Here is a 25064-nt window from a genome sequence, read left to right as displayed (position 1 = left end):
TAAAATCCTCGGAACTGCTGCACCGGTAACCCAAAATGAACCCATACATGTTGAAAGAACAACTTTGTTGTTTGTTCAGATGTAATCTGCTTGTTACAAGGTATTAAAATACACATTTTGTTTAACCTATCCACAATAACATATAAATAATCATTATCTTTTCTAGATTTTGGCAATCCCCCAACAAATTCCATGGAAACACTTTCCCAAGGACGAGAAGGAACTGGAAGTGGAGTGTACAAGCCTAGTTTTCTATTGTTGGGTTTGCTTTTAGCACACATGGTACACCCTTTAATATATCTAGAAACGGTTTCATGCATTCTTGGCCAATAACAAAATCTTTGCAGCTATGTAACTGTTTTACTTCACCAAAATGACCTGATATTAGAGAAGTATGTGCTTCTCGGATTATCTTAACTCTTTCAGTTTGAGGAATGAATAACTTTCCCAAATGATACAAGAGTTGGTCCTTAACATGATAATCCAATTCTTCTACTTGTTTGCCATGACTTAAAGTTGCATATACATCTTTAAAATCTACATCTTGAGCATATTGTTCAATGTAGCTTTCATGCAATACTGAGTTATGCTTAAGTATAGTAAATGAATTTATGATTGGTCTTGATAACATATCTGGAACTTTATTGTGTGTGCCCTTCTTATACCTAATGACAAGATGAAACTGTTGTAGAAAACCCATCCACCTATAATGTTTTGATTGCCGCAATTTAGTTTGTGAGAGTGCAAATATTGAAGTGGTTGATGATCAGTATGTATAACTGTTTCTTTGCCCATTAAGTAATGTTTCCACTTTTTCACACTCTGTACTAATGAAAACAATTCTTTATCATATGTGGGATAATTAACTATTGCAGAATTAAATGTCTCTAAATGATTACATATGGGTTTACTGTGTTGCATCAACACTGCTCCCATGGCATAGTCACTGGCATCTGTTTCAATATCAAATGGTCTTTGAAGATCTGGCAATGCTAGTACTAGTGCTGTACTAATTTTTTCTTTCAAGGTGTCGAAGGCTTTCTGTTGTTTGCCTCCCCACTGAAACACCTTGTTCAATCCTGTCAAAGCATGTAAGGGAGCTGCAATCAAGGAAAAGTTAGCAATAAACTTTCTCCAATATTGTGCTGCTCCTAGGAAGCTCCTAACTTCTATAGTAGATTTGGGTTTAGGCCAGTTCACAATGACTTCAACCTTAGAGGGATCTATCTTCAATTCACCACCCCCTACAATATGACCCAAATAATTTAAAGATGTTTTGCCGAATTCACATTTTGACAATTTCACATAGAGATTTTCTCTTTTCAAAACATCTAAAGTCTGTTTTACATGCTTCAAATGTTCTTCCCATGTTTTACTGAAAACAAGAATGTCATCTAAATATACAATTACAAAATCATCAATAAAAGGCTTGAGTACATCATTCATAACTCTCATGAAAGTGGCAAGAGCATTAGTTAAGCCAAAAGGCATAACTAGCCATTCACACAGCCTTTGCTTTGTTTTGAAAGAAGTCTTCCATGCATCTTGTTCTGCTACTTTGACCTGATGGTAGCCACTACGCAAGTCTAACTTGGAAAAGTAAACAACTTCTTTCAGCTGATCTAATAGATCATCAATGCGAGGAAGAGGATAACGATTCTTGATCGTTATTTTATTCAGTGCTCTGTAGTCAGTGCACATCCTCCACGAACAATCTTTCTTTCTCACCAACACAATTGGAGATCCTGCTTGGTCTTATGAATCCTTTATCGAGCAGCTCCTGTACCTGCTTCTTGATCTCTGCATTCTCTATAGCGGATAACCTATACATTCCGATGTTAGGCAATGGAGCATCTTGCTGCAAATGAATATCATGTAGTATTTCCTTTTTGGGTGGCAGACCTTTACGTTCTTGAAATAGGATATCATATTTTGAAACAACTTTTTCTAAATCAGCGTTCTGTTTAGCATTACAGCCCTCAAATACATTGGTTTTATCAGGTTTCTTTTCCTTTGCAACTATTAGTAAAAATTGCTTGCATGAATTTACAATTCTTTTCATCTGCCCTAAGTTTATGAGAGTGTAATTATTTTTGAGTTGATGAGCTCTTACAATATATTCTATTCCATCTTTTGTGAGTTGATACTTATTTTCAGCTCTATAGAAAATGGCTTTTCTATCATACAAGTAAGGACTTCCTAAAACAATACCACATATATCCAAGGGAACTATATCTAACTCAACCTCATCTACAAATGTTGACCCAAATGCAAACTTAAGTTTACATTGTCTAGTCACTTGCAGCTTTGCTTTATCACATACCAAACCTAATGGATATGGCTTCTTGTGAGGTGTGGTTAGTAGTCCCAACTTCTTTACAATTGCTTCAGAAATCAAGTTTACTTGTGAACCACTATCAAATAAAGTATCAATCTTTTGATGCTTGGAAATAACTCTAATATGAAAAAGCTCATGTCTTTTCCTCTCATTTTCTTCATTATCAATAGATTATGCAGAATTACTAGTAGATGCTTCAAAAATTTTACCTTTTATACCTGTGGTTGTGACTGTTGTTTCATCACCTGAGTCTGACCCCAAATCTTTTTGAATAGCAGTAGTAGTCTTCTTCTTCTTGCCATCAAACTTCTTGGGTTTCAGCTCCGGATGCAAAGACCAGCAGTGTTCATCATCATGCCCATCCTTCTTGCAGTGAGTGCATGAAGGTTTGTCTTTCTGTACAATGTTTGCCTTCCTCTCTTTCCATTTTTGCTTCTTCTTTTCCTTGTTCTTGCTTGCAGTGGGTTTTGATGATCCCCCAATCTCTGGGTTCACATTCTTGCCTCTAGCCTCTAGATGTGTAGCCTGAACTGATACCTCATCTATGCTAGTAGGGTTAAACATGAAAATGGCGTGCCTCAAATAGCTATACAAAGCACCTATATACTTCAGCAAAGTTTCAGTGAGTCTAGAGAAATGCCTAGAATTAAAGCTCTTTTTCTAAATTCCTAGGTATAGCTTTGTACACTTTGCCCCTTTAATTGGCGAAGAGTTTGCCAACTCATCATTGCTTGCTGCATATAAGCTAGTGGAAAGAATTGTTTTTTAATGGCAGAACAAATTCACTCCAGGTAGAAAGAATTTTACCATGCTTCTTCAAATCAGCTTGGGTCATGCCTTCCCACCACACTAGGGAAGTTCCTCCAAGGCGAAGGCTAGCCAGCTGAATTTTACTCCTTTCTGAATCGATCTTCTGCACCCTGCAATACACATCAATCTGTCTAATCCAATTATCTAGCTTTTCTGCATTTAATTCTCCATCATAGATTGGTAAATCAATTTTTACATCTAATTTAATCAAAGATGTTTTCTTCTTTTTATTTTTAGGACTAGAAGGAGGAGTTGATGGAGGAGGCTTTTCTCCTTTCCCTTTGCCTTCTGGATGGCCATCTAGAAGAGGTTCCTTTACTCCTTTGTCTTGTTTGGAGGTTGAAAGACTTTCACCTCGACCTTTCTTAAATTCTCGATACATTTCTTCCACCATGGATCTCATGGTCATGAAACTGTCCATGAACTGAGAGTCTGATTCCAAGGGAATCTCTTCTGCCATTTTCCTCCGAGGATAGACTCTTCCAATTTCTGGGTTAGCTTCAACTAGTTCTCCTTCTCCTAATTTGAGCTTTGACCTGGTTATCATTCAACAATCTAGCACAAGCTTGTCTAACCTTAGCAAACCTAAAGCTCTGATACCACTTGATCTGAAAACAAGATCTTAGACAATTATTAAGGTATTACAAACTCATGTGCATGGATTTGCCTATGTTACTTTGTGCAATGGATCGATAAGATTGCGAAATACATAGACAATGAAGCAGTTAAAGAACATAATAGACAAACACACATAAACACAGCAAGTTTAATAAGGAGTTCACCCAACACTCCTGGGCTACGTCTCCTGGTCCAGCCTTCAGTGGTGACCTCTCTATTATGTCTTCAGAAGCAAAGTTTTTACAAAAGTGAGCTCAATTTGAGTCTCACACAACAGATACAAAACAACAAGGCTTTACTTGGATCCCCCAAGTCTTTCTGAGTACACAAACTCTCCTCATTGACTCTCTGTCTCAGCACTGCCCCACTTCTGTCTCTGTCAGTCTATGGCTTTAAAGCCAATCGGCGAAATCTATTCGTTTCTCCTTCTCGAGCTCTTTGGCTCCCAGCCTCTGTCCGCTCGAATCCCCTTCTGAGCGTTAGCAATCATTGCATAACGTCTTCAGGGAAGGTGGCCACCTATTCTGCAACGAAAGGGACCATCGGGCCTTTGAAATCCCCAAAAATAGTGTTTTTTGTTTACATAGAGAAACACTGTAAAACACGGGAAAAAATCCGCTAAAACACTATTCATTGGACTTCAAATATTCATAAATCCGCACTATATTCCTATCGGGTCCACCTTTATATCGTGATCGCATCTCCACCGTTGATCTGAGGGATCTTGATCCAACGGCTGAGATGCATTTCGGGCGTCGAAGGCGTACGAAGGTTAACCGTCTGAAAAGGGTGGTTTTCCCTCTCCAGCGCCTAGCCACGTTGCAGCCAGTGTATGGGCTCGGGTGGAGCCAAGCCAAAACCACTTACCACCTATGGCTTGCTTGAAATCCCAATTGTTTCGGATCTCAAAACATATACACCTGCATGTATAACCCTTTTGGGTCCGGTTTATCGCTTTATTCGCATTTCTTTCGTTTTTCGTTCATTTAACGAAAATGCGATTTACATTGAAAAAGCCCTTTTACCGAACTTGAAATATTATCAAATATCATTCATAATTTCATCGAGTCCAGCTTTCACAGTCATAGTTATTATCGGCCCCGCTCCTTTGCATAGCTCTGATGCAATATTGCAATATCGCAATTGCATATCGTCGATCCTCCAGGCTGCAGTTAAGTCCACATAGATATATATAGATATAGATATATATATAGATAGATAGATAGATAGATATATATCAGCGATGCGATAGTGCGATCGAATCTGGACCATTGATCTGCATGCATAGATCAACGACTCTCATTTGATCGCACTTCCCATATAGCCGCCTCCGATAGCCTTCGCCGATTGCGATATGCCGATCGGATCTGGACCGTTGATCGGCTAGATCCAGCGGCCCTCATGCAAAGTAGTTTTAAAACGCCGATAGCTCTGTTTTTTAATGTTTTTCAGGCCCGATAATATTATTCGCCTTTTTTTAAAGGTTTTCCCCTTGCGATATTTTTTAACTATATGAAGACTTAGAGGGTTTTAGGATCCATTTGGATCACCCGAGACAAAGGCTTTGTGAGAATGCCAGTTATCTGCTCATCAGAGGAGATATACTGGAGCCTCACTACTCCCTTTTGCACCATATCACAAATGAAGTGGTACTTAATATCAATATGCTTTGACTTATCATGAAACACTGGATTTTTTGTCAACTTCACACAACTTTGATTGTCATGGAAGTGCAAGGTCAATTCCAGCATCTGTCCGAACAACCCAGAGAGTAGGTTATGAAGCCATACTCCCTCACAACATGCCAAACAAGTTGCAATATACTTTGCTTCTGTAGTGCTAAGTGCGACAGATGTCTACTTCCTACTCATCCAGGATATCATAGCAAAGCCCAAACTGAAACATACACCAGATGTACTCTTCTTGTCATCCGTACTCCCTACCCAGTCAGAGTCTGTATATCCCTGTAGTTGTATCTCACCATTCGAAGCATATCTCAAATGGTAGTCAACAATACCACACAAATACCTCAGTATATGCTTTATTGCAATCCAATGCTCATGTCTCAATTGCATCTGGAATTAACTCAAGGTGTTCACAACAAAGCAAATGTTTGGCCTGGTATTCACCAAATACATCAACGACCTAATCAATTTTCAGTACATACATGGATCTACCAGATCATACTCAAAATATCTCAACTTTCTTAGATTCATCACCATAGGAGTTGGCATAAACTTGCATTCCATCATGCCAAATTTCTAAAGAATCTTGATCACATATTTTCATTGCCCAAGAAGGATTTCACCACGTTTTTGCAAGACTTCCAGTCCCAGATAGTAATGCATCAAGCAAAAATCCTTCATGTCAAATTCAAATCCCAACTCCGTCGTCCTTTGAACAATAACATGCTCTACACCTGTCAGGAACAAATCATCAACATATAGCAGCAACACTCTTAGAGAAACCAAGTCTCATGAAATATCCATCAATTCTCGAATACCAAGCTCTTGGAGCTTCCTTTAGCCCTGTTGTACCCATTTTGTCACAAGTCCAAGGAAGCAGTGTACAAATTTTTTTCAAAGATCAGAATCATCAGCCAACCAATTGTTATATCATTGTAAACCCAAATTCTGCAAGTTATGTTGTAAATGATGCTAGTATGACCATTTAATTTTGTAACAACACCTAGGTAAGCCTCTGATTTTGGTGACAAATTTCATCCTAGGAGGTTTTTTAACCTCACCGAATTATGTGTGTTTCTAAACATGGATAATCAACAGAGTTTTTCCTCCAACTTAAACCCCAAAGCTAGGGTGGAATTCATTGACAAGGTCTTAGGTGAGTCCTAGTGTTATATCGAGTCTTTGTAAAAGTGGTTTGGGAATAATTTAAGCTATTTGGCTAAATTATTTTATTACAGATCACTTGGTCTATACTAGATCATATTGTGTCGCAGAATTGGGTAATGTCATGAGGGTCTATAACGAATGTGTATTCCCCCTTTGAGGGTTGAATTATTTGTAATATCTGATGTAAAAAATATTTTAGTGCATGGTCTCTCATATTTAGACACCATGGCTAAAGTATTTGAGGGTGGAAAAAATATTAATCCCCTCTAGTGTCAATTAATTAATTTTTCTGGCTAAATTAAAATTAAATCCTAAGCCAAAAAATTAATTAATTTAGAGTAAAAAATAATTATAGAGAAATTAAAATTTCTCCAAGTGGAAAATAATAAAAAATTCGTGGGTCAAAGAAAAGTCAAATTTTGGAGGTCCCCCACCAAGGCAAAAATGGATATTTTAAGAAAAATTAAGCCCTTGGACCTTGGTGGTTAAGTCAAAGTCAAAATTTTGAGGAAATTAATCCAAAATATTAATATTTGGATTAATTAAAAATGGATTTAAAGTGAAATTCGAAATTTTCCTCAAAGAAAATATTTTTGATGGCAGAGAATAAAAGATGATCAAATTATCATCAACAATCGAGATTATTTTGACAGGGATCAAACCAACTAGCCGTTATTTTCCACTTGGAGGATTTCTCTATAAATAGAATCCATTTTGCTTCTCATAATGGCCATCTATGAATGATGTAAAATTTGTGACGTTAGTATTGAGCCATTGCTCTGCTGCGAACATTTTAATATCATAATAGACTTTGGGGTTCAGTTCATAGTGCTCTTGTTCCATTGATCTATGGTATGTGCTACTTATGTGCTTTCCTATATTGTGCTAAAATTTTATGAGCTTATTATTTCATTTGTCGGTGATAGGAGCATTCTACTGGTAAAATTTGGTTTTATCTTAGGTGATTTGATTCACCATATGATCTAACAAGTCTACTTGAGAAAATATATAGATATTTGCAAGTACGCTAGCCCTTGGGCTCCAAGTTCACAGACATTGGGAAAAAGTCGACTGTGTTTTGGGTTCTAGGAATTTTTATATGATATTCTAACTTTGCAAAAGGGTGTGGCCAATATTCTAACATTTGATAAATACATTTATCCATTGCCATTATTCAAAATTTATTTAAAAAACAAAAAAAGATATTTTACAAGCATTATATATTTGTATATACTTTGTATATAATTTTTGTAAAATAATTTTGTGAATTATTTCTGTAACGACCCACCTACAATTACAAACAAAATGTGAATATTAGCATGCATACGGGACATCCATATGATAGCTACATATGCATGATCCGCATGTATTGCAATAGTATACATACCGACTAATATTGAAAAATATCTAAGCTTAAGTTAATAAATCAATTATTGAAGTAAATTTCTAACTTATCAAAATATAATGAATATATCAAGTTGGGTACTTGATATGTATACCACCCTTATATACACATATATGATAAATCCTTAATCAAAAGAAAATATAATTTAAGTTACAAACTATATTTGTTTAAATAAATAAAATAATAATATAATTTAATTAAAATTATAAAGTAAATTAAATTAATTAAATATTTAAATAAAGTTAATATTAAGTAAACTAATCAAATAAAACCTACGTATCCTATCCTCTAAAAGAAAGTAAACCTACTCAATCAAATCTATATAAATTAAAAGGCTCAATCAAATCTATAAGCATGCAGAGCTCCATGCAACCAGGACAAAGACACAGAGACAAAAAAGAGGAGAAAGATGGTGATTTGGAGAAATATAAAGGGAAAGGGGTACGACTGAGAGGGGGAGGAGAGGACCTTGCAGGAAGGAGGAAAATTACAGCAGAGAGCCACAGACAGAGAAAGAGATTGAAGCCTTAATTGTTCTTGGGTTTTTGGGCACAGGGGCAGAGTGCTTCAATTGTGAAGTACTTTGGAGCTGGGTACTGAGATTGTGCCCAGTTTGGCTAGGAGGTTTTGGTCATTTTGGTAATGGAAGCGGGAGCAGCAGCCGCCAGAAACACCATCAGACAAAATTTCAATTTCATTAAGTTCAGGAACACCCCCAAACGAAATTACAAGTAAGTACTTGCTGATGTTTTGCTAAAATTAAGAATGTTTGGATGCTTCCTAAATTTAGGGCTTCAAATCTGTATGAATGATTAAATTTAGGACTTTACATTTGTAATGATTTCTCTGGTTAAATTGCTCAATTAGGGTTCTAAAATTTCTAACCCTTGTTTGCAGTAGTTGGAGTTTTGGGTTTATTTTCGAATTTTGTATATATTTGGGGTTTTGGGAAATTTTCTTTCATTTCTGCAGGTGAATCTTCAAGCTCTCAAGGAAAATCGTTTGGGTTTTGAGGCAGATATAGGCCTAGGAATGCAAGATCTAGCTCTCGATTCCTCATCCAAGCTCAACGTCCAGCCAAAAGAGGAAGACATTGGCCCTAAGGAAATGATTTTGGGTACTTTCGTGGATATTCTTGTGTTTGCAGTGGCTCCAAATTTTTTTAAGGCCTCTAGGGCCTAGCCGTCACCTTCTCCAACCTAGTTGTGATCTTTTTCCCCTTTGTGTCAGCCTTTTTCCCTTGTTTGGGTGACTCACAAGCCATTTTGGCCTTGATCCCTAGGGTTGCAGGCCTTTAGGGCCTTCCTCCCTAGTCGTCATCCCTCCTAAGGCTCTCAGCTGCCCTTTTATGGCCTTTCTCCTTGAGTCGCAAGCCTAAGGGCCTCTCCTTGCCCCTACCATAGGCCTTAAGGTCTCTATCCCTGCCTCCACACCCCTTTTTTCCTAGTAACATCCTCTTGGAGGCCTGCCCTAAGTGTCGCAACCCCTCTATGGCCTTGACGACGGGCCTATTTTCCTTCTCCCTCCTTATCGTACGTCTACAAGGCCTCCTCCATTAGTCATTGCCCTTTCTTGGGCTTCTAGCCCTCATCGCTGCCCTCATCTAGCCCTCTTTACCTCATTTCAAGCATTGCTTGGGTTATCATTTGATTTTTTGCCTCTAATACTTTGTGGTTGCAAGGACTTTCATGAGATTTGGGCTAACAATTGTGGTTGGGGGAAGTCAACTCATTGGAGGAATTTTGGGCAAGCAAACTAGTCATTTTCAAGGCCTAAAGGCCTATTGGTTTGCCTCCTCAAACCCTCATTTTCATCTCTGTTTTACTAGCAGCCTCTGATCACTTTGTTTACAGTGGTATATAACTCATCTAAGTGGCATAAATCCAATTAACAAGACATCTAAACATATTAACAAGTAATTGCATCAATTGGGTAATAATTGTTTGGCTTATTTCATGATTTTTTTATGACTGACACATTGATTAGATAATTGTTTGTAGCAGCAAAGTTCACTGGTGGACGTGTTTCCAGAGAATTGAAGCCAAGGAAGGCGTTGTAACTCCGAGGGAGTCCCATTCCTCGGTAGCATAGAATTTACCTTCACATATTTCTTTTCCTTACCTTCTTACGCAATACTGAGTAGTGAATTTTAGTAAGAAATGGCCTCAAGTAGTTTTGATTTCTCTGCTAATATGAAAGCTTCAAAGAAAACCAATTGGATTGGAAGGATATTAAACAAGTCATAATCTGAGCCCTTGTATGATACCAGGGTGGTAGTCTAGGAATTTACCCCCAATCCTAATTGGCAGCTTCCTCAGATATCTCCCAGTAAAATTTATGACCTTCCAATGTTTAAGCTTCGTGCAGCCAATCTTATTAGATATGAATCTGTAAATGTACCTATCAATCTTACCCAGCCTATGTATCAGATACCTCTCATAAAACAAGAAGATGTCCAATGGGGACTAGAACAAGGTTATAAGTATGGGCAGGAGTTTTGATGCAAAAGCATGCAAGAAGGGAAGAAGTTTGCTCATATGCATCAAGATGTTTCAATGACACTAAACTCAAGTAGCCATATTCTCATAAAGAAATCCTTGCTGTCAAAAATAGAATCGAAAGATTTAGGTTGGTCTTGAAGCCAGTAAGATTCATTGTAAGAACAGACCTGAAACATATGGCTAGAATGCTTAGAAACAAAAGATTGTTAGAACAAGGCAACAATAGGATACTAAGATGGAGCCTATGGTTGGACGGATTCAACTTTGAGATTGAATATAAAAAGGGCAAAGATAATTGTTTAGCAGATTTGCTTACAAGAGAAGCAGCTCTGAAAGAAATTAAGATGTTCAATTGTTCATCAGCTTCAACTTCATCAACACCTCCCCCTGCTCCAGAGGGTTTTCAGTGGGTTTTAATATGTAAATATTGTCATATGTCATTTTGTTTTCAATGTCTCATAGATAGGGTCAAGGAGAGTCCTGCATATGAATACATTCTTGAACAATGGATTAATAGTAGCCATAGTAATGTAAGTAATATTATGTATTTTATAGAGTCACCCAAAATGTTTCAAGGGGCCATTAGATTTGCACCTTTTGCAGGACAAAGATATATTTGTCTGTATGAGCCATGGCTAAGTTATGCAGACTATTGTAATATCATGATGTACACCAAATATGCCAAGAGAGTTTGGTTGATGTTCGAATGTAGCTCTATGTGTAATCCCTACAATCACTAGTCACCCTGGTTCAAAATACTGCTACATGATTGGTGCCCGAGGGAAGGAATATTTTGGACCATCAGAAAAAATGAATTTATTGATTATCTCCGAGAAGATATCAGAACAACAGCACAGTCTGATGCATGGTTTTGCTTCCAAATAGAACATTTGTTCAACACACTTAAAGTACATAGTATTCAGCCACCATAGAAACCCATCTATAAGGAAATATCTCAATTTTTTGGGTCAATTTGTAATCCTATAGATGAGAGAGTACCTAGCATGTATGGATCTCCTTGCTTTTCGTGCTATAATATCGTGCCACCTCATGCAGAAGCCCATTTGTTATCAACCCCGCAACATTTGTATTACTCAAGTGACAGTGATAATTATGGATATCCAAGTGACTGACAAACTCATTGTAAGGAAGCATGGTGGGTTGTATTTCATGTCTAGTCACCTGAGAGTGTATGACCGGTACCGTGGGATTCCGCTAAAATCTCCATTGTGTAAATCTTAGAAGAGATTTTCAAGATAGTTTAAAAGACTAAGTGGAGGGGTCTGCCCTCAAAAATAACATCTTAGGTTAACTTTCTGGATGAATATCTGAAACTTGGAGCACTTCTCCGACTTTTGGTGGGATTTGACCCACATTTCCAAGAATCTACGAAAAAGTGTAAATTTGAGATCTTTAGTTTGTGCAATTTATGTAGACAGGTCATATTTCGAGAAGATGCTTGAAGCTCTCTTGAAATCCTATAAATAAAGAAAATGTATCGCCATTTGGGCATCCGAGTCTAGGTAGTTATTTTGAGCTCTCTCTCTCTAAAGTTCTGTGTCATTATGTCTTTAGGTCGAGTTTGACAAAACTATGCATGTGCACTTTGACGCATATGTGAACCTAAAGTGGCGGGACTCCTAGGGAGTATTGAGTCTAAGACTTTGTTAAGGTCAATCTGCACCTCTGAGCAAAAACACGTTTTTCATGTATTTCTCATTTTTCGTGTAGAAGGGTGCATCAAAAGTATACAACATGGGTACTCCTTGCATGAGGAATCAAATTCTGCTTCCAACAAATGCCCCCGCTCGAAATTTGAGTAAAACTATAGGGAGATAAGTTTAAAATACAAGTTGAAAAAGTAGTTTTTTCTTTTCTCCCTCTAAAATTTGATGATGTAATCTAATCTTATTTTATTATTTCCACTATTATTTTATAATATTCCTTAGGAAGCCCATTTTAGACCTCAAAATTTCTCTAATGAGCCCTCAGTATTGGAGAATTATAGGTTTTTCTATCATCAGGAAACCCATGAGATCAATTAATGTGCCCCCAAACCCAATTTGGGGCCCCACATGATGACTTGCATGGAGATTAAGGGGTCATTGTGAAAACTCCTTAATTGCAATTACTGGATATTATTCTCCTAACTATTAGCAGTTTAATTGATTATGGCAATTAACAAATAATTCACAATTGCAATCTTCACCATAAAATACGTTGCAGAAAATTAAATTAGGAATTGAGAGATAGATGCACACATATAAAATCGACACAATAATTTTTGGACTAATGTCCTTGGAACCGGTGCAGCAAATGAGGGTTAATTTCATTATACAACAATTTGGAAATTATTACAACTGGATGCCCAACTAGAAATCTGGAAATAATCTGGAAAAATCAACTAGAGAAATTTTCTCCCTTTTGCAATCAATTTGGCCTCCTTCTGGCCTACTCAAACCCTCTCACTTGCAAATTGAACTGCCTGGAATTCTCACTGCCTGGCCTGGGAAATTCATACGGCCGGCTATGCAACTCTAATTGAGTCGCCCAATCTCCCTCTGCCTCTGGAAATGACTCTCTTTGCTTTCCAGATGATCTCTCATTCTTCAACAACTGAAACGACCCTCTTTTTGACACTCGCATTGGGTTTTCTAGCTACTCGACCTCTCTGCAGAATAATTTCGGCCTCCCTTTTCCTGCCTCTTCGACATTGGAAAATTGTTGGGAAACTCTCTGAAATTCTCCTTTTTTGCTCCCTCAATCACTGATGCTCTCCTTTTCTGGCTCAAACTCTCTTCCTTGTTGAATCACTGCAACTGGATAGCTCGATTTGCGAAGGTAACTCGCCCCCCTCTTGTGTACTTCTCCATCCCATCGACTTGCTCTTATAATCTCTCGTTGGAGCTTATAGACAATTAAGATCATCTTAGACTTGATCCAAGTCATTTTCTAGAAGTATCTAGAGCATAATTTGATTTCCTCAATTAATTCTTTTTAATTAACCACTTTTCCTAAGTTAAGCTTAGGAAATATTTAAATGATGGCTAACTGATTTAATTAAGGCATTTTGCAAGCTTATCCTGCGAAATCTTTTTTGGGTTTTGGAGATCTCGTGTCCCTTAGCCTCTTAGACACAAATCGAGACTAAAACACCTGTCTGATGCTACTAAATCAATCAAAAACTAGCAGCCATCCCCTTGTTCAAGATTTATGGAGCCGTCTCTCACATTTTGGCACAAAGAGGACTTCGTGTGGCCCTCCAATGGCTCTACATTTGCATGACGTCATTAGTTCGACTAACATATGGATGGTTGTTAAAATTGGAAACTAGGGCCAAACTCCATGTGGGTCATCTTATTTATGGCAGCTGATATTTTTCTTGGATACCTCTCATTGACAGGTGCAGAATTGATCTAAAGATCATCCGATTCCGATAAGTATTCATGGAGTTATGAATTTATTTGTGTTATAAGACAATTCGACAAGGTCGGCTAGCAACCAAATTGCCCCCACTTGTGCTCAACGTTTTAGTATAAATAGAGGTGGCCTTCAAGTCATTTTGACACACTCACACTCTTGTGATCTCTCTCTTCATTCTGTTTTGGGTTTTGATGAAGGAGAGATCTAGAGGGAGTGCCCTAGGCTCTATGCTGCCCTAATGAAGAAGCCCTAACACAGTCAATGAAGAAGCCTTAATGCAGTCATGGAGGAGACTTCTATAGCGCAGCAAGGAGAAGTTCTAACTGCCCTAAACGCAGGTCTAGAAGAGACCCTAAGTAGCTGTCCTTAAAAGCCCTAAACATTGTCCTAGGAAAAGACATCTAACTGCAAAGAAAGGAGGGTCATGTTGTGCCCTAGCCGTAGAGAATAGAAGGACTAACGCAGCACTATAGATGCAGATGAATGATGTATAAAGGAGGCCTCAACATGCCCTAGCCGCAACCAAGGATGAGGCCTAATTATACGTGGAATACAGGCCCTAAACGCTAATATATGAGGCTAAATCCGCAGATCAATTTGTGCCCTAGTCATTGTCCATGTGTACCCTAACCGCAGGCCTTATGCCGCAGCAATAAGGACTGTTTTAGGATCATTTGGAAGAGTGTTGGGTTGCCGCAGTCAAGAGGAGACTTGATATAGCAAGCTGTAGCAAACAGAGGAAGGCCGAAGTTGTTGATGAGGGATAGACTACCCAGAAAATGCAGTATAGGGTCTCCTCCTCTCTTAGAAGGGCAACCGCAATAAAGGAGGGCACTTCTGGGCAGATTGAAGGGTTGTTGGAAGTACCCTAACCAGTCCAAGATTGCTGCAGTCAAGGACCCTAGAACTGTGAGCTAAAGGAAGTGTTAAGGGCTGCCATATGCCTAGAACAACAGTGTTTTGGGCATGACTGTTAGGTACAACTGTTATAGCAGTAAAACTAGGACAACTAGGCAATGGTACATACATATTTAGAGCAGTGTAAGTATGTTGGGACAACAGCAATGTTGGGTTGTTGGGATAACAAGTCGTGATGGGACAGCAGTACTAGCAGCAATGATATTGTGCCACAATGTTCAATGGGACAGCACAATGATGAGGCAGTGGCACAATGGGACAGCAATGACATTGTGTAGCAGTGGCACAATGGGACAGCTATGACATTGTGTAGCAGTGGCACAATGGGACAACAAGCATGGACAACATGGTGCAACATGGCAAGCATGGATAGCATGGCAAGCATGGTGCAGCATGGCAAGCATGGACAGCATGGATAGTTGTGGCAAGCACATGAGACATGTTGTATGACAACATGGTTCAACAATGGCACATGGGACAGCAGTGCAGCATGGTGCAGCACGATGAGGTGCAGCATGATGACAAGATGCAACACAATGATAGGTGAAGGAGTCACCTTGGAGAATCAGTTGAAGCAACATGTCTTCAACTGATCTCATGTATCATCTTCTTAGAGATGATCTATGCTCTTATCTAGATAAGTCAAAGTGTTGACTTATGTTGTAAATGTACTCTCTCTCTCTCTCTCTCTCTCTGTGTTGAACTATTGAAGAACATATAAGAAGAATTGATCAAGGGTTTCCCCACACTGGGGTTTGTCCCTGGCTAGTGCCACATCTTGTGTCCTCTTGTCTTCTGCAATTTATGTCTATGTTCTATCTGCAGTTTACTTTAATGCTGATGTGATTGCTAATCTGGAAAAGATATTGAGCTAACTATGAAAATTGAAATAAATTGCTCTAAGCATAGAACGTACCTAAAATTAACATGGTATTGGCGCTGAGGTGAAGACAATACCCAAGCAAGAGTGAAAGAGCAATCACCGAACACAGTTGGGTAAGGACGAAAGGATCAATGGATTCTTCATCCCTCTTCAAATTCACCAAGGGTGAAGTCGAAGTAGAGAATATTATCAGAATGGCACAGCGGAAGTTTTTGATGGCCTACCTAAAGATCACTTCAATGGGAAGTCCGGATCTAAGGGTGGAAGGAAAGGCAAATGCCTTGGTTGTAATAAGTTCGGCCATTATGCGAAGGAGTGTCTGAGGTAGGGACACATCACTTGATGATGATAACAATCATTCCAGGGACATCTTCAATGATCAGAGGAATGACAGGTAATGCAGGTCATCAAGGAAACGGCCGACTCTTCAAAGAAAGCAAGGAACCCCAGGTATGAAGAATCAAATGTTGTTTCTGATAAGATAAAGAAGCATTATCTTGTATTGGCCCTCTCCTTCAGATTCTTTGGGAATCTAGCTTATTGATTGTAGTGCTACAAGGCACTTCATCAGATAGAAGGGTGAGCTCTCTAATTTAGTAGAGATGGAAACAATTGTGAGATTATACTTGGAGTTGATGCCACCTATCCCGAAAAGGGTGTAGGGAATGTTACCCCTCAATTGAATGAGGGTAACTCGATTCATTTACAAGAATCTCTTTTGTGTACCTAATCGCAAGAAGAACCTGGTGTCCATTTCGGCAATGGAAGTCAAAGGTTTCAGGGTGGCATTCATTGATGGAAAGGTACGTGTTTGAAAATAGAATTTTCAAAAGATGCTTTTACTCATGGGTTCAGGGTTGGCAATTTGTATCAAGTTGCAGGATGGTCCATTGGGGACCATGTCAGTTGACACATCTCATCTATAGCACCAGAGGTCTACTTATTGTGGGGCCCTACCCGATGTGAGTCAAATGGTGACAGGGATGCCTGAATTCAAGAAGAGCATGAAGGTACATGTCTGAGATGTACCAAAGGAAAATCTTACAAGGGGACCATTCCCCTCATGTAGCAAGTCCACAAGTTTGGAACAACCCGAGGGGTTTGAGATTCATGATCAGGAATCTCATGTGTGCAGGTGGAAGAAAGCCCTCTATGGCTTGAAGAAAAACACCCCGGGCTTAGTATGAGAGGATTGATAGTTGTTTGATGAAGCTGAGATTCACTAGGAGTGAAGTCGATCCAAACCATTGCTTGAAGGTTGTGGATGATAGACCTCTCATATCGGCACCTTCTGAGGACGACCTCTTTCTGACAGGTGCAGACCCTCTCATTTGCAAAAGTAAGAGGGAGTTAGATTCTAGATTGGGAATGGTGAACTGTAAGCCCGTGACTACCTCGATGGAGCTTAACTTTCAGAAGTTATGTGGTAGTGATGCCAAACCAAATTTGGGAAATTCCTCTGAGTTTCATAAACTTATTCGCATTGATGTTCTTGGTGAACTTCCGTCCCAACATATGATTTGCAGTTAGTATGATGATCTCATATATGGTTGAGCCTCACTGAATTGGTGCCAAGAAACTTCTGAGATATCTTTAGGGCACAATCTCTCATGGATTGAGATACACTGCCGGAAATGTGAAGATGCATGATTATTCGAATGCTGACTGGGCAGGCAGCGTGGAGGATCGCAAAAGTACTTCCGAGTGCTGGTTCTCTTTGGGTTCTATTCGATATCCTAGATGAGCAGGAAGCAGAAGTCAGTTGCTATAAGCATCACTGAGACTGAATACATAGCTATGAGTATGATCTCGTGTGAAGTTGTCTGGTTGTGGAAGCTCTTCAACGAGATTCTTGTACACATGATGGATACCGCCAGGATCCTCTGTGTCAACCATGGGGGGATTCGGTTGTTGAGAAATCCTATATTCTATGATTGCTCCAGCATATAGACATCAGATACTACCTTATCTAGGATGTGGTACGTCGATGAGCGAGGAGGCTCTATCGCATTGAGACTGATGTACAGGTCGCAGACATTCTGTCAAAGCCCCGGGGCAAGGTCAAATTTGTGACTTTCCCGAACGACTTGAGGTCGTTGAGAGACCTTCTTATAAGGTTCCTACACGATGCATGCATTGAGCTCTGGGAGCTCTGGGGGGCTTGGGGTACTACTTGGAACAACAAGCGACCATAGGGTGACTCACCCTCCCCCAATGGTGCGCTGTGTACAGGGTGAATGGCTCAGCCTTCCCCTGTGATACCTTGAGGTGACTTAGGGACAGGATGAATGGTTCTCCTATTGAGGCATCCTACTCGTGCAGTATGGGACTCATGGGAAGTACCTCTCATCTAGCCAATGAGCAGGGAAATGGGGTTAGGGACCATAGTAGTACTATCGATGGATGCATCGTTGTATCTACCGTACTCCCTATGCTAGGATGACCTCCATTGATTTGGGATCAATGAAACTGATCTAGGATTAGTATGAGTGGTTTGAGACACTCTCTTGTGATATTGATCTGGGATCAATAAAACTGACTTTGGGTCAATAGAGAATAGTATGAGAAATTCTCAATCAATTATTCTTCTTCATGGTTCAGTACAGCAGAGCAGAGCAGTGCAAGGCACTGATGGCAGAGATAGTACAGTCGGACATATGGATCAGCGGATGGAGTTCTCCCTAGATGAGAGGGAGTGTTAAAATTGGCAACTAGGGTCAAACTCCATGTGGGTCATCTTATTTATGGCAGCTGATATTTTTCTTGGATTCCTCTCATTGAGAGGTGTAGGATTGATCTAAAGATCATCCAATTCTGATAAGTATTCATGGAGTTATGAATTTATTTATGTTATAAGACAATTCGACAAGGTCGGCCAACAACCAAACTGCCCCCACTTGTGCTCAACGTTTTAGTATAAATAGAGGTGGCCTTCAAGTAATTTTGACACACTCACACTCTCGTAATCTCTCTCTTCATTCTGTTTTGGGTTTTGATGAAGGAGAGATCTAGAGGGAATGCCCTAGGCTCTACGCTACCGTAATGAAGAAGCCCTAATGCAGTCAATGAAGAAGCCTTAATGCAGTCATGGAGGAGACTTCTATAGCGCAGCAAGGAGAAGTTCTAACTGCCCTAAATGCAAGTCTAGAAGAGACCCTAAGCAGTTGTCCTTAAAAGCCCTAAACGTTGTCCTAGGAAAAGACATCTAACCGCAGAGAAAGGAGGGTCATGTTGTGCCCTAGCCGCAGAGAATAGAAGGACTAACGCAGCACTATAGATGTAGATGAATGATGTATAAAGGAGGCCTCAACGTGCCCTAGCCGCAGCCAAGGATGAGGCCTAATTATACATGGAAGACAAGCCCTAAACGTTGATGTATGAGGCTAAATCCGCAGTTCAGTTTGTGCCCTAGTCACTGTCCAGGTGTGCCCTAACCACAGGCCTTATGCCGCAGCAATAAGGACTATTTTAGGATCATTTGGAAGAGTGTTGGGCTGCCGCAGTCAAGAGGAGACTTGATATAGCAAGCCACGGCAAACAGAGGAAGGCCAAAGTTGTTGATGAGGGATAGACTACCCAGAAAATGCAGCATAGGGTCTCCTCGTCTCTTAGAAGGGTAGCCGCAGTAAAGGAGGGCACTTCTGGGCAGATTGATGTTGAAGTTTCTAAGTTTACTTAGTTAGAAACCCTTCATGCACTTTTTCTGATTTATTCCTACCTATTTGTTATTTTTCTTTAACAAGTTATTTACAAAGTAAATACTGAAAATAAACACCAGTGCATGCTCAACATATTACAAATCAGCAACTAAAAGAAACAAGAACAAACACACCACATGACACCATTATTTTTGGACTAATGTCCCCGGAAAAACTCAATGTGGGAAAATCGGTGCAGCTATCTAAGGATTTTCTTATTAAACAATATCAGAGTACAATCTGGGTGCTGAAACTGGCCTACCCAACAAAGAATTTCCTTAGCAGTGATACCTCTCGGTTTCTAACAAATCTACTTGCTGAAACCCGGATAATCCTTCCGGCAGCTACTTAGCACCAATCTACCCTAGAAACCCTAGCGTCTGCCTAATCTGGACTGTGTCAGCCTCTCCTAGCCCAGCGCTAGCCCTGCGTCAGCTCTCCGAACCTATGCGTCAGCTATGCTAGCCCCTTTGGTGCTCTGCGCAGCACTTAGCTGCCTCTGCGTGGCCCTACGTGAGCACTGGCTGCTCCTGTGTCTCTCTCTCTGGCTACTCTGTTGCTATCCCGACACTGCCTTTGCCTCTCTGTCTCTCTGTACTCAATGCCCCTCAATTGCTCTCTTGATCACTGATTCTATCTCTCTTCGCAAACCCCGCTCTAGAGAATAGAATGACGATCATTGTGGTGTACTTTCCAAGTGACTCTCAAGCCCCCTCTTATACTTTTCTCGTTGACATATCAATAGCCGAGATTAAGTCCCTAATCAATGGCTAAGATTAGATCTGGCTTGATCCATGTCTTTTGGACCATAGATTCATATTAATACACATTAATGTTTTATTTTCCCTAAGTTAGACTTAGGGACTCCATTAAAAATATTAATTATTTTAATATCTCCTAATCTGTTTAGAATCTGTCCAAAAACCCTTTCTGGGTATTGGAGATCTCATGTGCCCCAACCTCTCCACCAAATTTCGTGGCTAGAGCACATCCGATGCTACCCCAAATCAACAATTGAAGGGTTATTAGAAATACCCTAACCAGACCAAGATTGCTGCAGTCAAGTACCTAGAACTGTGAGCTGAAGGAAGTGTTAAGGGCTGTCATATGCCCAGAACAGCAGTGTTTTGGGCATGATTGTTAGGTACAACTGTTACAGCAATACAACTAGGACAACTAGGCAATGGTACATACATATTTAGAGCAGCGTAAGTATGTTGGGACAGCAACAATGTTGGGTTGCTGGGATAACAAGCTGTGATGGGACAACAGTACTAGCAGCAATGATATTGTGCCACAATGTTCAATGGGACAGCACAATGATGAGGCAGTGGCACAATGGGACAACAATGACATTGTGCAGCAGTGGCACAATGGGACAGCAATGACATTGTGCAGCAGTGGCACAATGGGACAACAAGCATGGACAGCATGGTGCAACATGGCAAGCATGGACAGCATGGCAAGCATGGTGCAACATGGCAAGTATGGACAGCATGGATAGTTATGGCAAGCACATGAGACATGTTGTATGACAACATGGTTCAACAATGGCACATGGGACAGCAGTGCAGCATAGGGTGCAACATGGTGCAGCACAATGAGGTGCAGCATGATGATGAGATGCAGCACAATGATAGGTGAAGGAGTCACCTTGGAGAATCAGTTGAAGCAGCATGTCTTCAACTGATCTCCTGTATCATCTTCTTAGAGATGATCTATGCTCTTATCTAGATATGTCAAAGTGTTGACTTCTGTTGTAAATGTACTATCTCTCTCTCTCTCCGCTGAACTATTGAAGAACATATAAGAAGAATTGATCAAGGGTTTCCCCACATTGGGGTTTGTCCCTGGCTAGCACCACATCTTGTGTCCTCTTGTCTTGGCTTGTCTTTTGCGATTTATGTTTATGTTCTATCTGCAATTTACTTTAATGCTGATGTGATTGCTAATCTGGAAAAGATATTGAGCTAACTGTGAAAATTGAAATAAATTGCTCTAAGCATAGAACCTACCTAAAATTAACAATGATTAATTCATAATTTGTGAGAGCTACCTAGTCGGCTTGTGACCAAGGCTTGTATTTTGCACATTTTTGTAATGTTAGGGGCCATAGGCTAATAATTCGACTTCGTGAGACACATATAAATGAGACTCACCTTCATTTGTATTAGATGATCATCACACTTGGTACTTTTGGCCTCTTTGGCTAATTCGCACTTTTTCTTTGATGATCTTGTGGAGTATCTTGGATGCACTATGATATTTGGAGCTAATTTTTTATCTTGTCTTGGAGCTACTTCTTGAGTATGGATGATATATCACATGATTATCTTGTAAGTTCTCTTGTTGATAGAATCTTTCTTTGAAAATGTCTAATGTATGCAATTGTTGCAACTAAAGTAAATGCTTTTGTGCCCTAATTTTGTTGAAGAATTTTTTTTTCAAGCTATTTGTTTGCCTCTTGCATATGTTACTCATGATATAACATGCAATGAATATTCCTAGTGATGAAATGTTATTTTTATTCATGAAACTCCATATTCTAACAGTGGGTAATTGTTGAAAGTTGGTAGCTAGGGCATCAACTTTTAACCTCCTTAAAGACAAATTTGGCCAATCTAAAGCATCTAGGACTCCACTAGCCCAAGGAAGAAGGCACTGGCCCAAGCCAATTGGTGATCACACTCTTCTTTCTCCATAATTCTTCTCCTTAAAATTTTGGTCCCCTCTCTCTTGGACGGCTAGCCTAGGGCATCAAGTGAAATCTTCTAGAGAGTGAATTTTTGGACTCTGTGAGCACAAGACTCTTAAGGTCTTGTCTAGCGGACCTCCAAGTTTGGTAGGTTTTTCATGGTTCTCTATCCATAAAATCTTATGCCCTAGGTGTGCCCTAGAAGGGAAAAATCTAGCTCGTATCTCCTTGGTTTGGGGACTTCTTTGAGGGTTGTATGAGAATAGTACTCATTGGAATAAATAATAAGAAGCCCTTTCTCCTCCTTGCCTTGACCTTGAGAATTCCTTTGTCCACGACAATTCAAAAAACCCTAGGACATGTGCAAGTCTTTCTTAGGTCTCTTAAAAGGAGCAAAGAGCCTCTTAGAAGTGCCAAAGCATCACATAGAGCTATCCTTGTGAGATCCTACCCCATCACCAAGAGTTTTGATCTTCGGAATACCCATTATCATCGCATATCTCAAACCCTAAGTCTTGATCAAGGCATTTCTTGGAGAGTGTTTTAGTTTCATTGAAGCATTGAGCCATTGTTGTGTCTCTCCTTGAATCGGCTTTGTGAAATCACATCATACCTAATCACTAATCTATTTATCCGAAGTGACTTCCTTCTTATCGGGACTCCTCCCATCGATGAAAGTTCGTAAAGAACAGACGACACTGGGTGACAATGGGTCATTGTCCCATTGTTATCACCTGGTCTAGTTCCTTGTCCTATAGGTTTCCCTTTCTTATGGCTTGCTAGACAGTGTGGTAACAGACCCCATATCCCAAGTGAATAAATTAATTATTGGTCATTCCCTTCCATTCATCACCCCAAAACTTAAAATTCAAAACCATCTTTTCTTTTTGTTTCATGTTGCTATCAACCCCCTTTATTTCCTTAGAACTGCCCTTATAAGTTGCATCCATTGCCCCATAGCCCAAACAAATAAGGCATTAGTCATTTTCTTTCATCAACTGCCACAAAACTTAAAATTTCAAAACCATCTTTTCTTTTTGTTTCATGTTGCTAAGTTCTCTTTACTCCCATTCCATACCACAGGAAGTGAGCTTGGTAACTCATATGGAAGACCCCCTAGACCAAGACATCTTCCTTAATCTAAAGTAAGAAAGGAAAAGCCAATAAACTGATTGGTGGTTTGCCTAGGTTGCCCTTGAGGTCTCACACTTGTGGTTAAGAATTTTCATCAAATGAGAACTCATGTGGTAACACTAAGAATGAAAACCATGTGCAGATAAGAATTGATCCTTGCTTCAATTAAAAAAACTTTGATGGTAATGAGAACAATGGTTTGACCCTCCTGAGATTGGTTGTTGATGATGGTAAACGCATTGCTTCTCATTCCTCAATAGCTGCAAAGACAAATGAATAAAAACAAAAACAAAATCAGCATTTTAAGAGGGTCAAAAATCAGCCAAGGCAGTTTTTCCATTGTGGCATGCTTTTCTCAATTGTTGCCAACATTTTTCAAAAAATTGTGTTGTCGATTTTTTCCAGATCTTGCAATTTTTTTGAGCTGATTCTTCATTTAAGGTTTGACATCGTCACATCACAAAAAATTGTGATGTTGCTGATTTTTTGGCAATTTTTTCATCTATAATTGGGTTTAAATAAGTATTTTGTTCCATTTGATTTTAATTCCTTACAAAAAAATATTGTAAAGTTAGGATTGCAAAGCCAATCATCCATGTGTCTGGGAGTATATATAAGTGTGCTTATATTAAAAGTATATAAGAGTTCAAAGAAATTCCCTTTCCAAATAAGGAAGAATAAACTGATTTTAAATGAGAACCGAAGCTCCCAAACACTTCTCTCTTTAGATAAGATCCAGTGACTTGCATAAATAGTGCTGATAGGAAATGAAAAAATAATATAAATCTCCACACTTACAGTATCAAGGATTCGAAAAGAGAGTTTCTTATTTGGAAAGATCACCTGAACAAATAGATTCACATATAGTAAGTGATTTCGTTGAGATTCTTGTTCAATCTAGAAATTCATAATTCAAACTTGAAAGCATAAAAGTAAGTAGTTTTACAGGACAGTTCAAATTCATCAACTGAAGAAAAATGACAAGAACTATCCAAGCCAAGAGATTAAAAATCCTAAAATACTCACTTTAAGATCTGGTATAGGAATCATCTTATATATTTTTAATTGTAGGGTGGGAAGACTATAGCTCTTTTCATTTCCTGTCTGGTCCACAGGCGCAGTATACAACAAAACTAATTCTTTGAATGCTGGTTCCTGAAAATACATCACCGTTAAAAATTAGCAACACAGTATACATGCATTTAAGGTCGCCGATGCTAAATGCAAATTTGCCAATTCTGTTGTGAATCTGTGATGCTCTCCTATGTCTGCAACTTGGGCTTTACTGCTTTATGTAATAGGATGATGTCTCTTGTTCATATTTTGACAGGTTATTCTATGGCTTTGGTTAACAGATAAAGCTGGTAAAATAGAGAAAGATCTATATTTATAATGACTCAATATCTTCCACTAGCAATTTAATTATAGCTGTGGATCAGTAAGAAATACCTGGTGCGCTAGAACCCGAACAACTGGGTTCCAAACTTTCACAACTTCAAGACTTATCTTGTTTTTCATTGTTATGAATGCCCATGCAACCATTAAAAAGAAGATGACAAGAATGGTTAAGGAACAAGTACCTGCAAAGTTGACCGTGAAAAAAGAACTGAGAATGCGGCTCGGAGTTGTCTCCAAACATCATTTTCACAAATTTCCTTTGTTGCAGGTTTCCAGATATCCTTCAGTGAGACTCTCAACAGGAAATTTGTCCTGTTCAGATGTTCATCTCAGTATTACAAGCTCTAAAGATCATAGATCTTCACAATGAATGACTAAAATTTGCCATGAA

At 39.3% G+C, this 25064-nt stretch overlaps 1 protein-coding gene across 4 annotated transcripts in view; it reads right to left on the bottom strand.

The window, feature by feature from the left end:
• The window catches only part of LOC149218258 (uncharacterized), a 512634-nt gene that overhangs the window by 314463 nt on the left and 173107 nt on the right, over window positions 1-25064 (bottom strand). For all 4 annotated transcript variants that reach the window (XR_016249149.1, XM_089383868.1, XM_089383867.1 and 1 more), the window contains 3 exons: window positions 24856-24985; window positions 24302-24430; window positions 24074-24118 (listed from right to left, as the gene is read on the bottom strand). Coding sequence is in view for 3 of the 4 variants with exons in the window: in XM_089383868.1 (XP_089239994.1) it covers window positions 24074-24118; window positions 24302-24430; window positions 24856-24985 (304 nt within the window). In the remaining variant the exon portion in view is untranslated. The remainder of the gene's footprint in view (window positions 1-24073; window positions 24119-24301; window positions 24431-24855; window positions 24986-25064) is intronic.

This window comes from Pinus tabuliformis, chromosome Q, assembly GCF_031772625.1.
Source record: "Pinus tabuliformis cultivar Carrire ecotype Pingquan chromosome Q, CPIR1, whole genome shotgun sequence".
Lineage (NCBI taxonomy): Eukaryota > Viridiplantae > Streptophyta > Pinopsida > Pinales > Pinaceae > Pinus > Pinus tabuliformis.
Note: the sequence above shows the minus strand (reverse complement) of the source record. Positions and strands in the feature narration are given on the sequence as shown.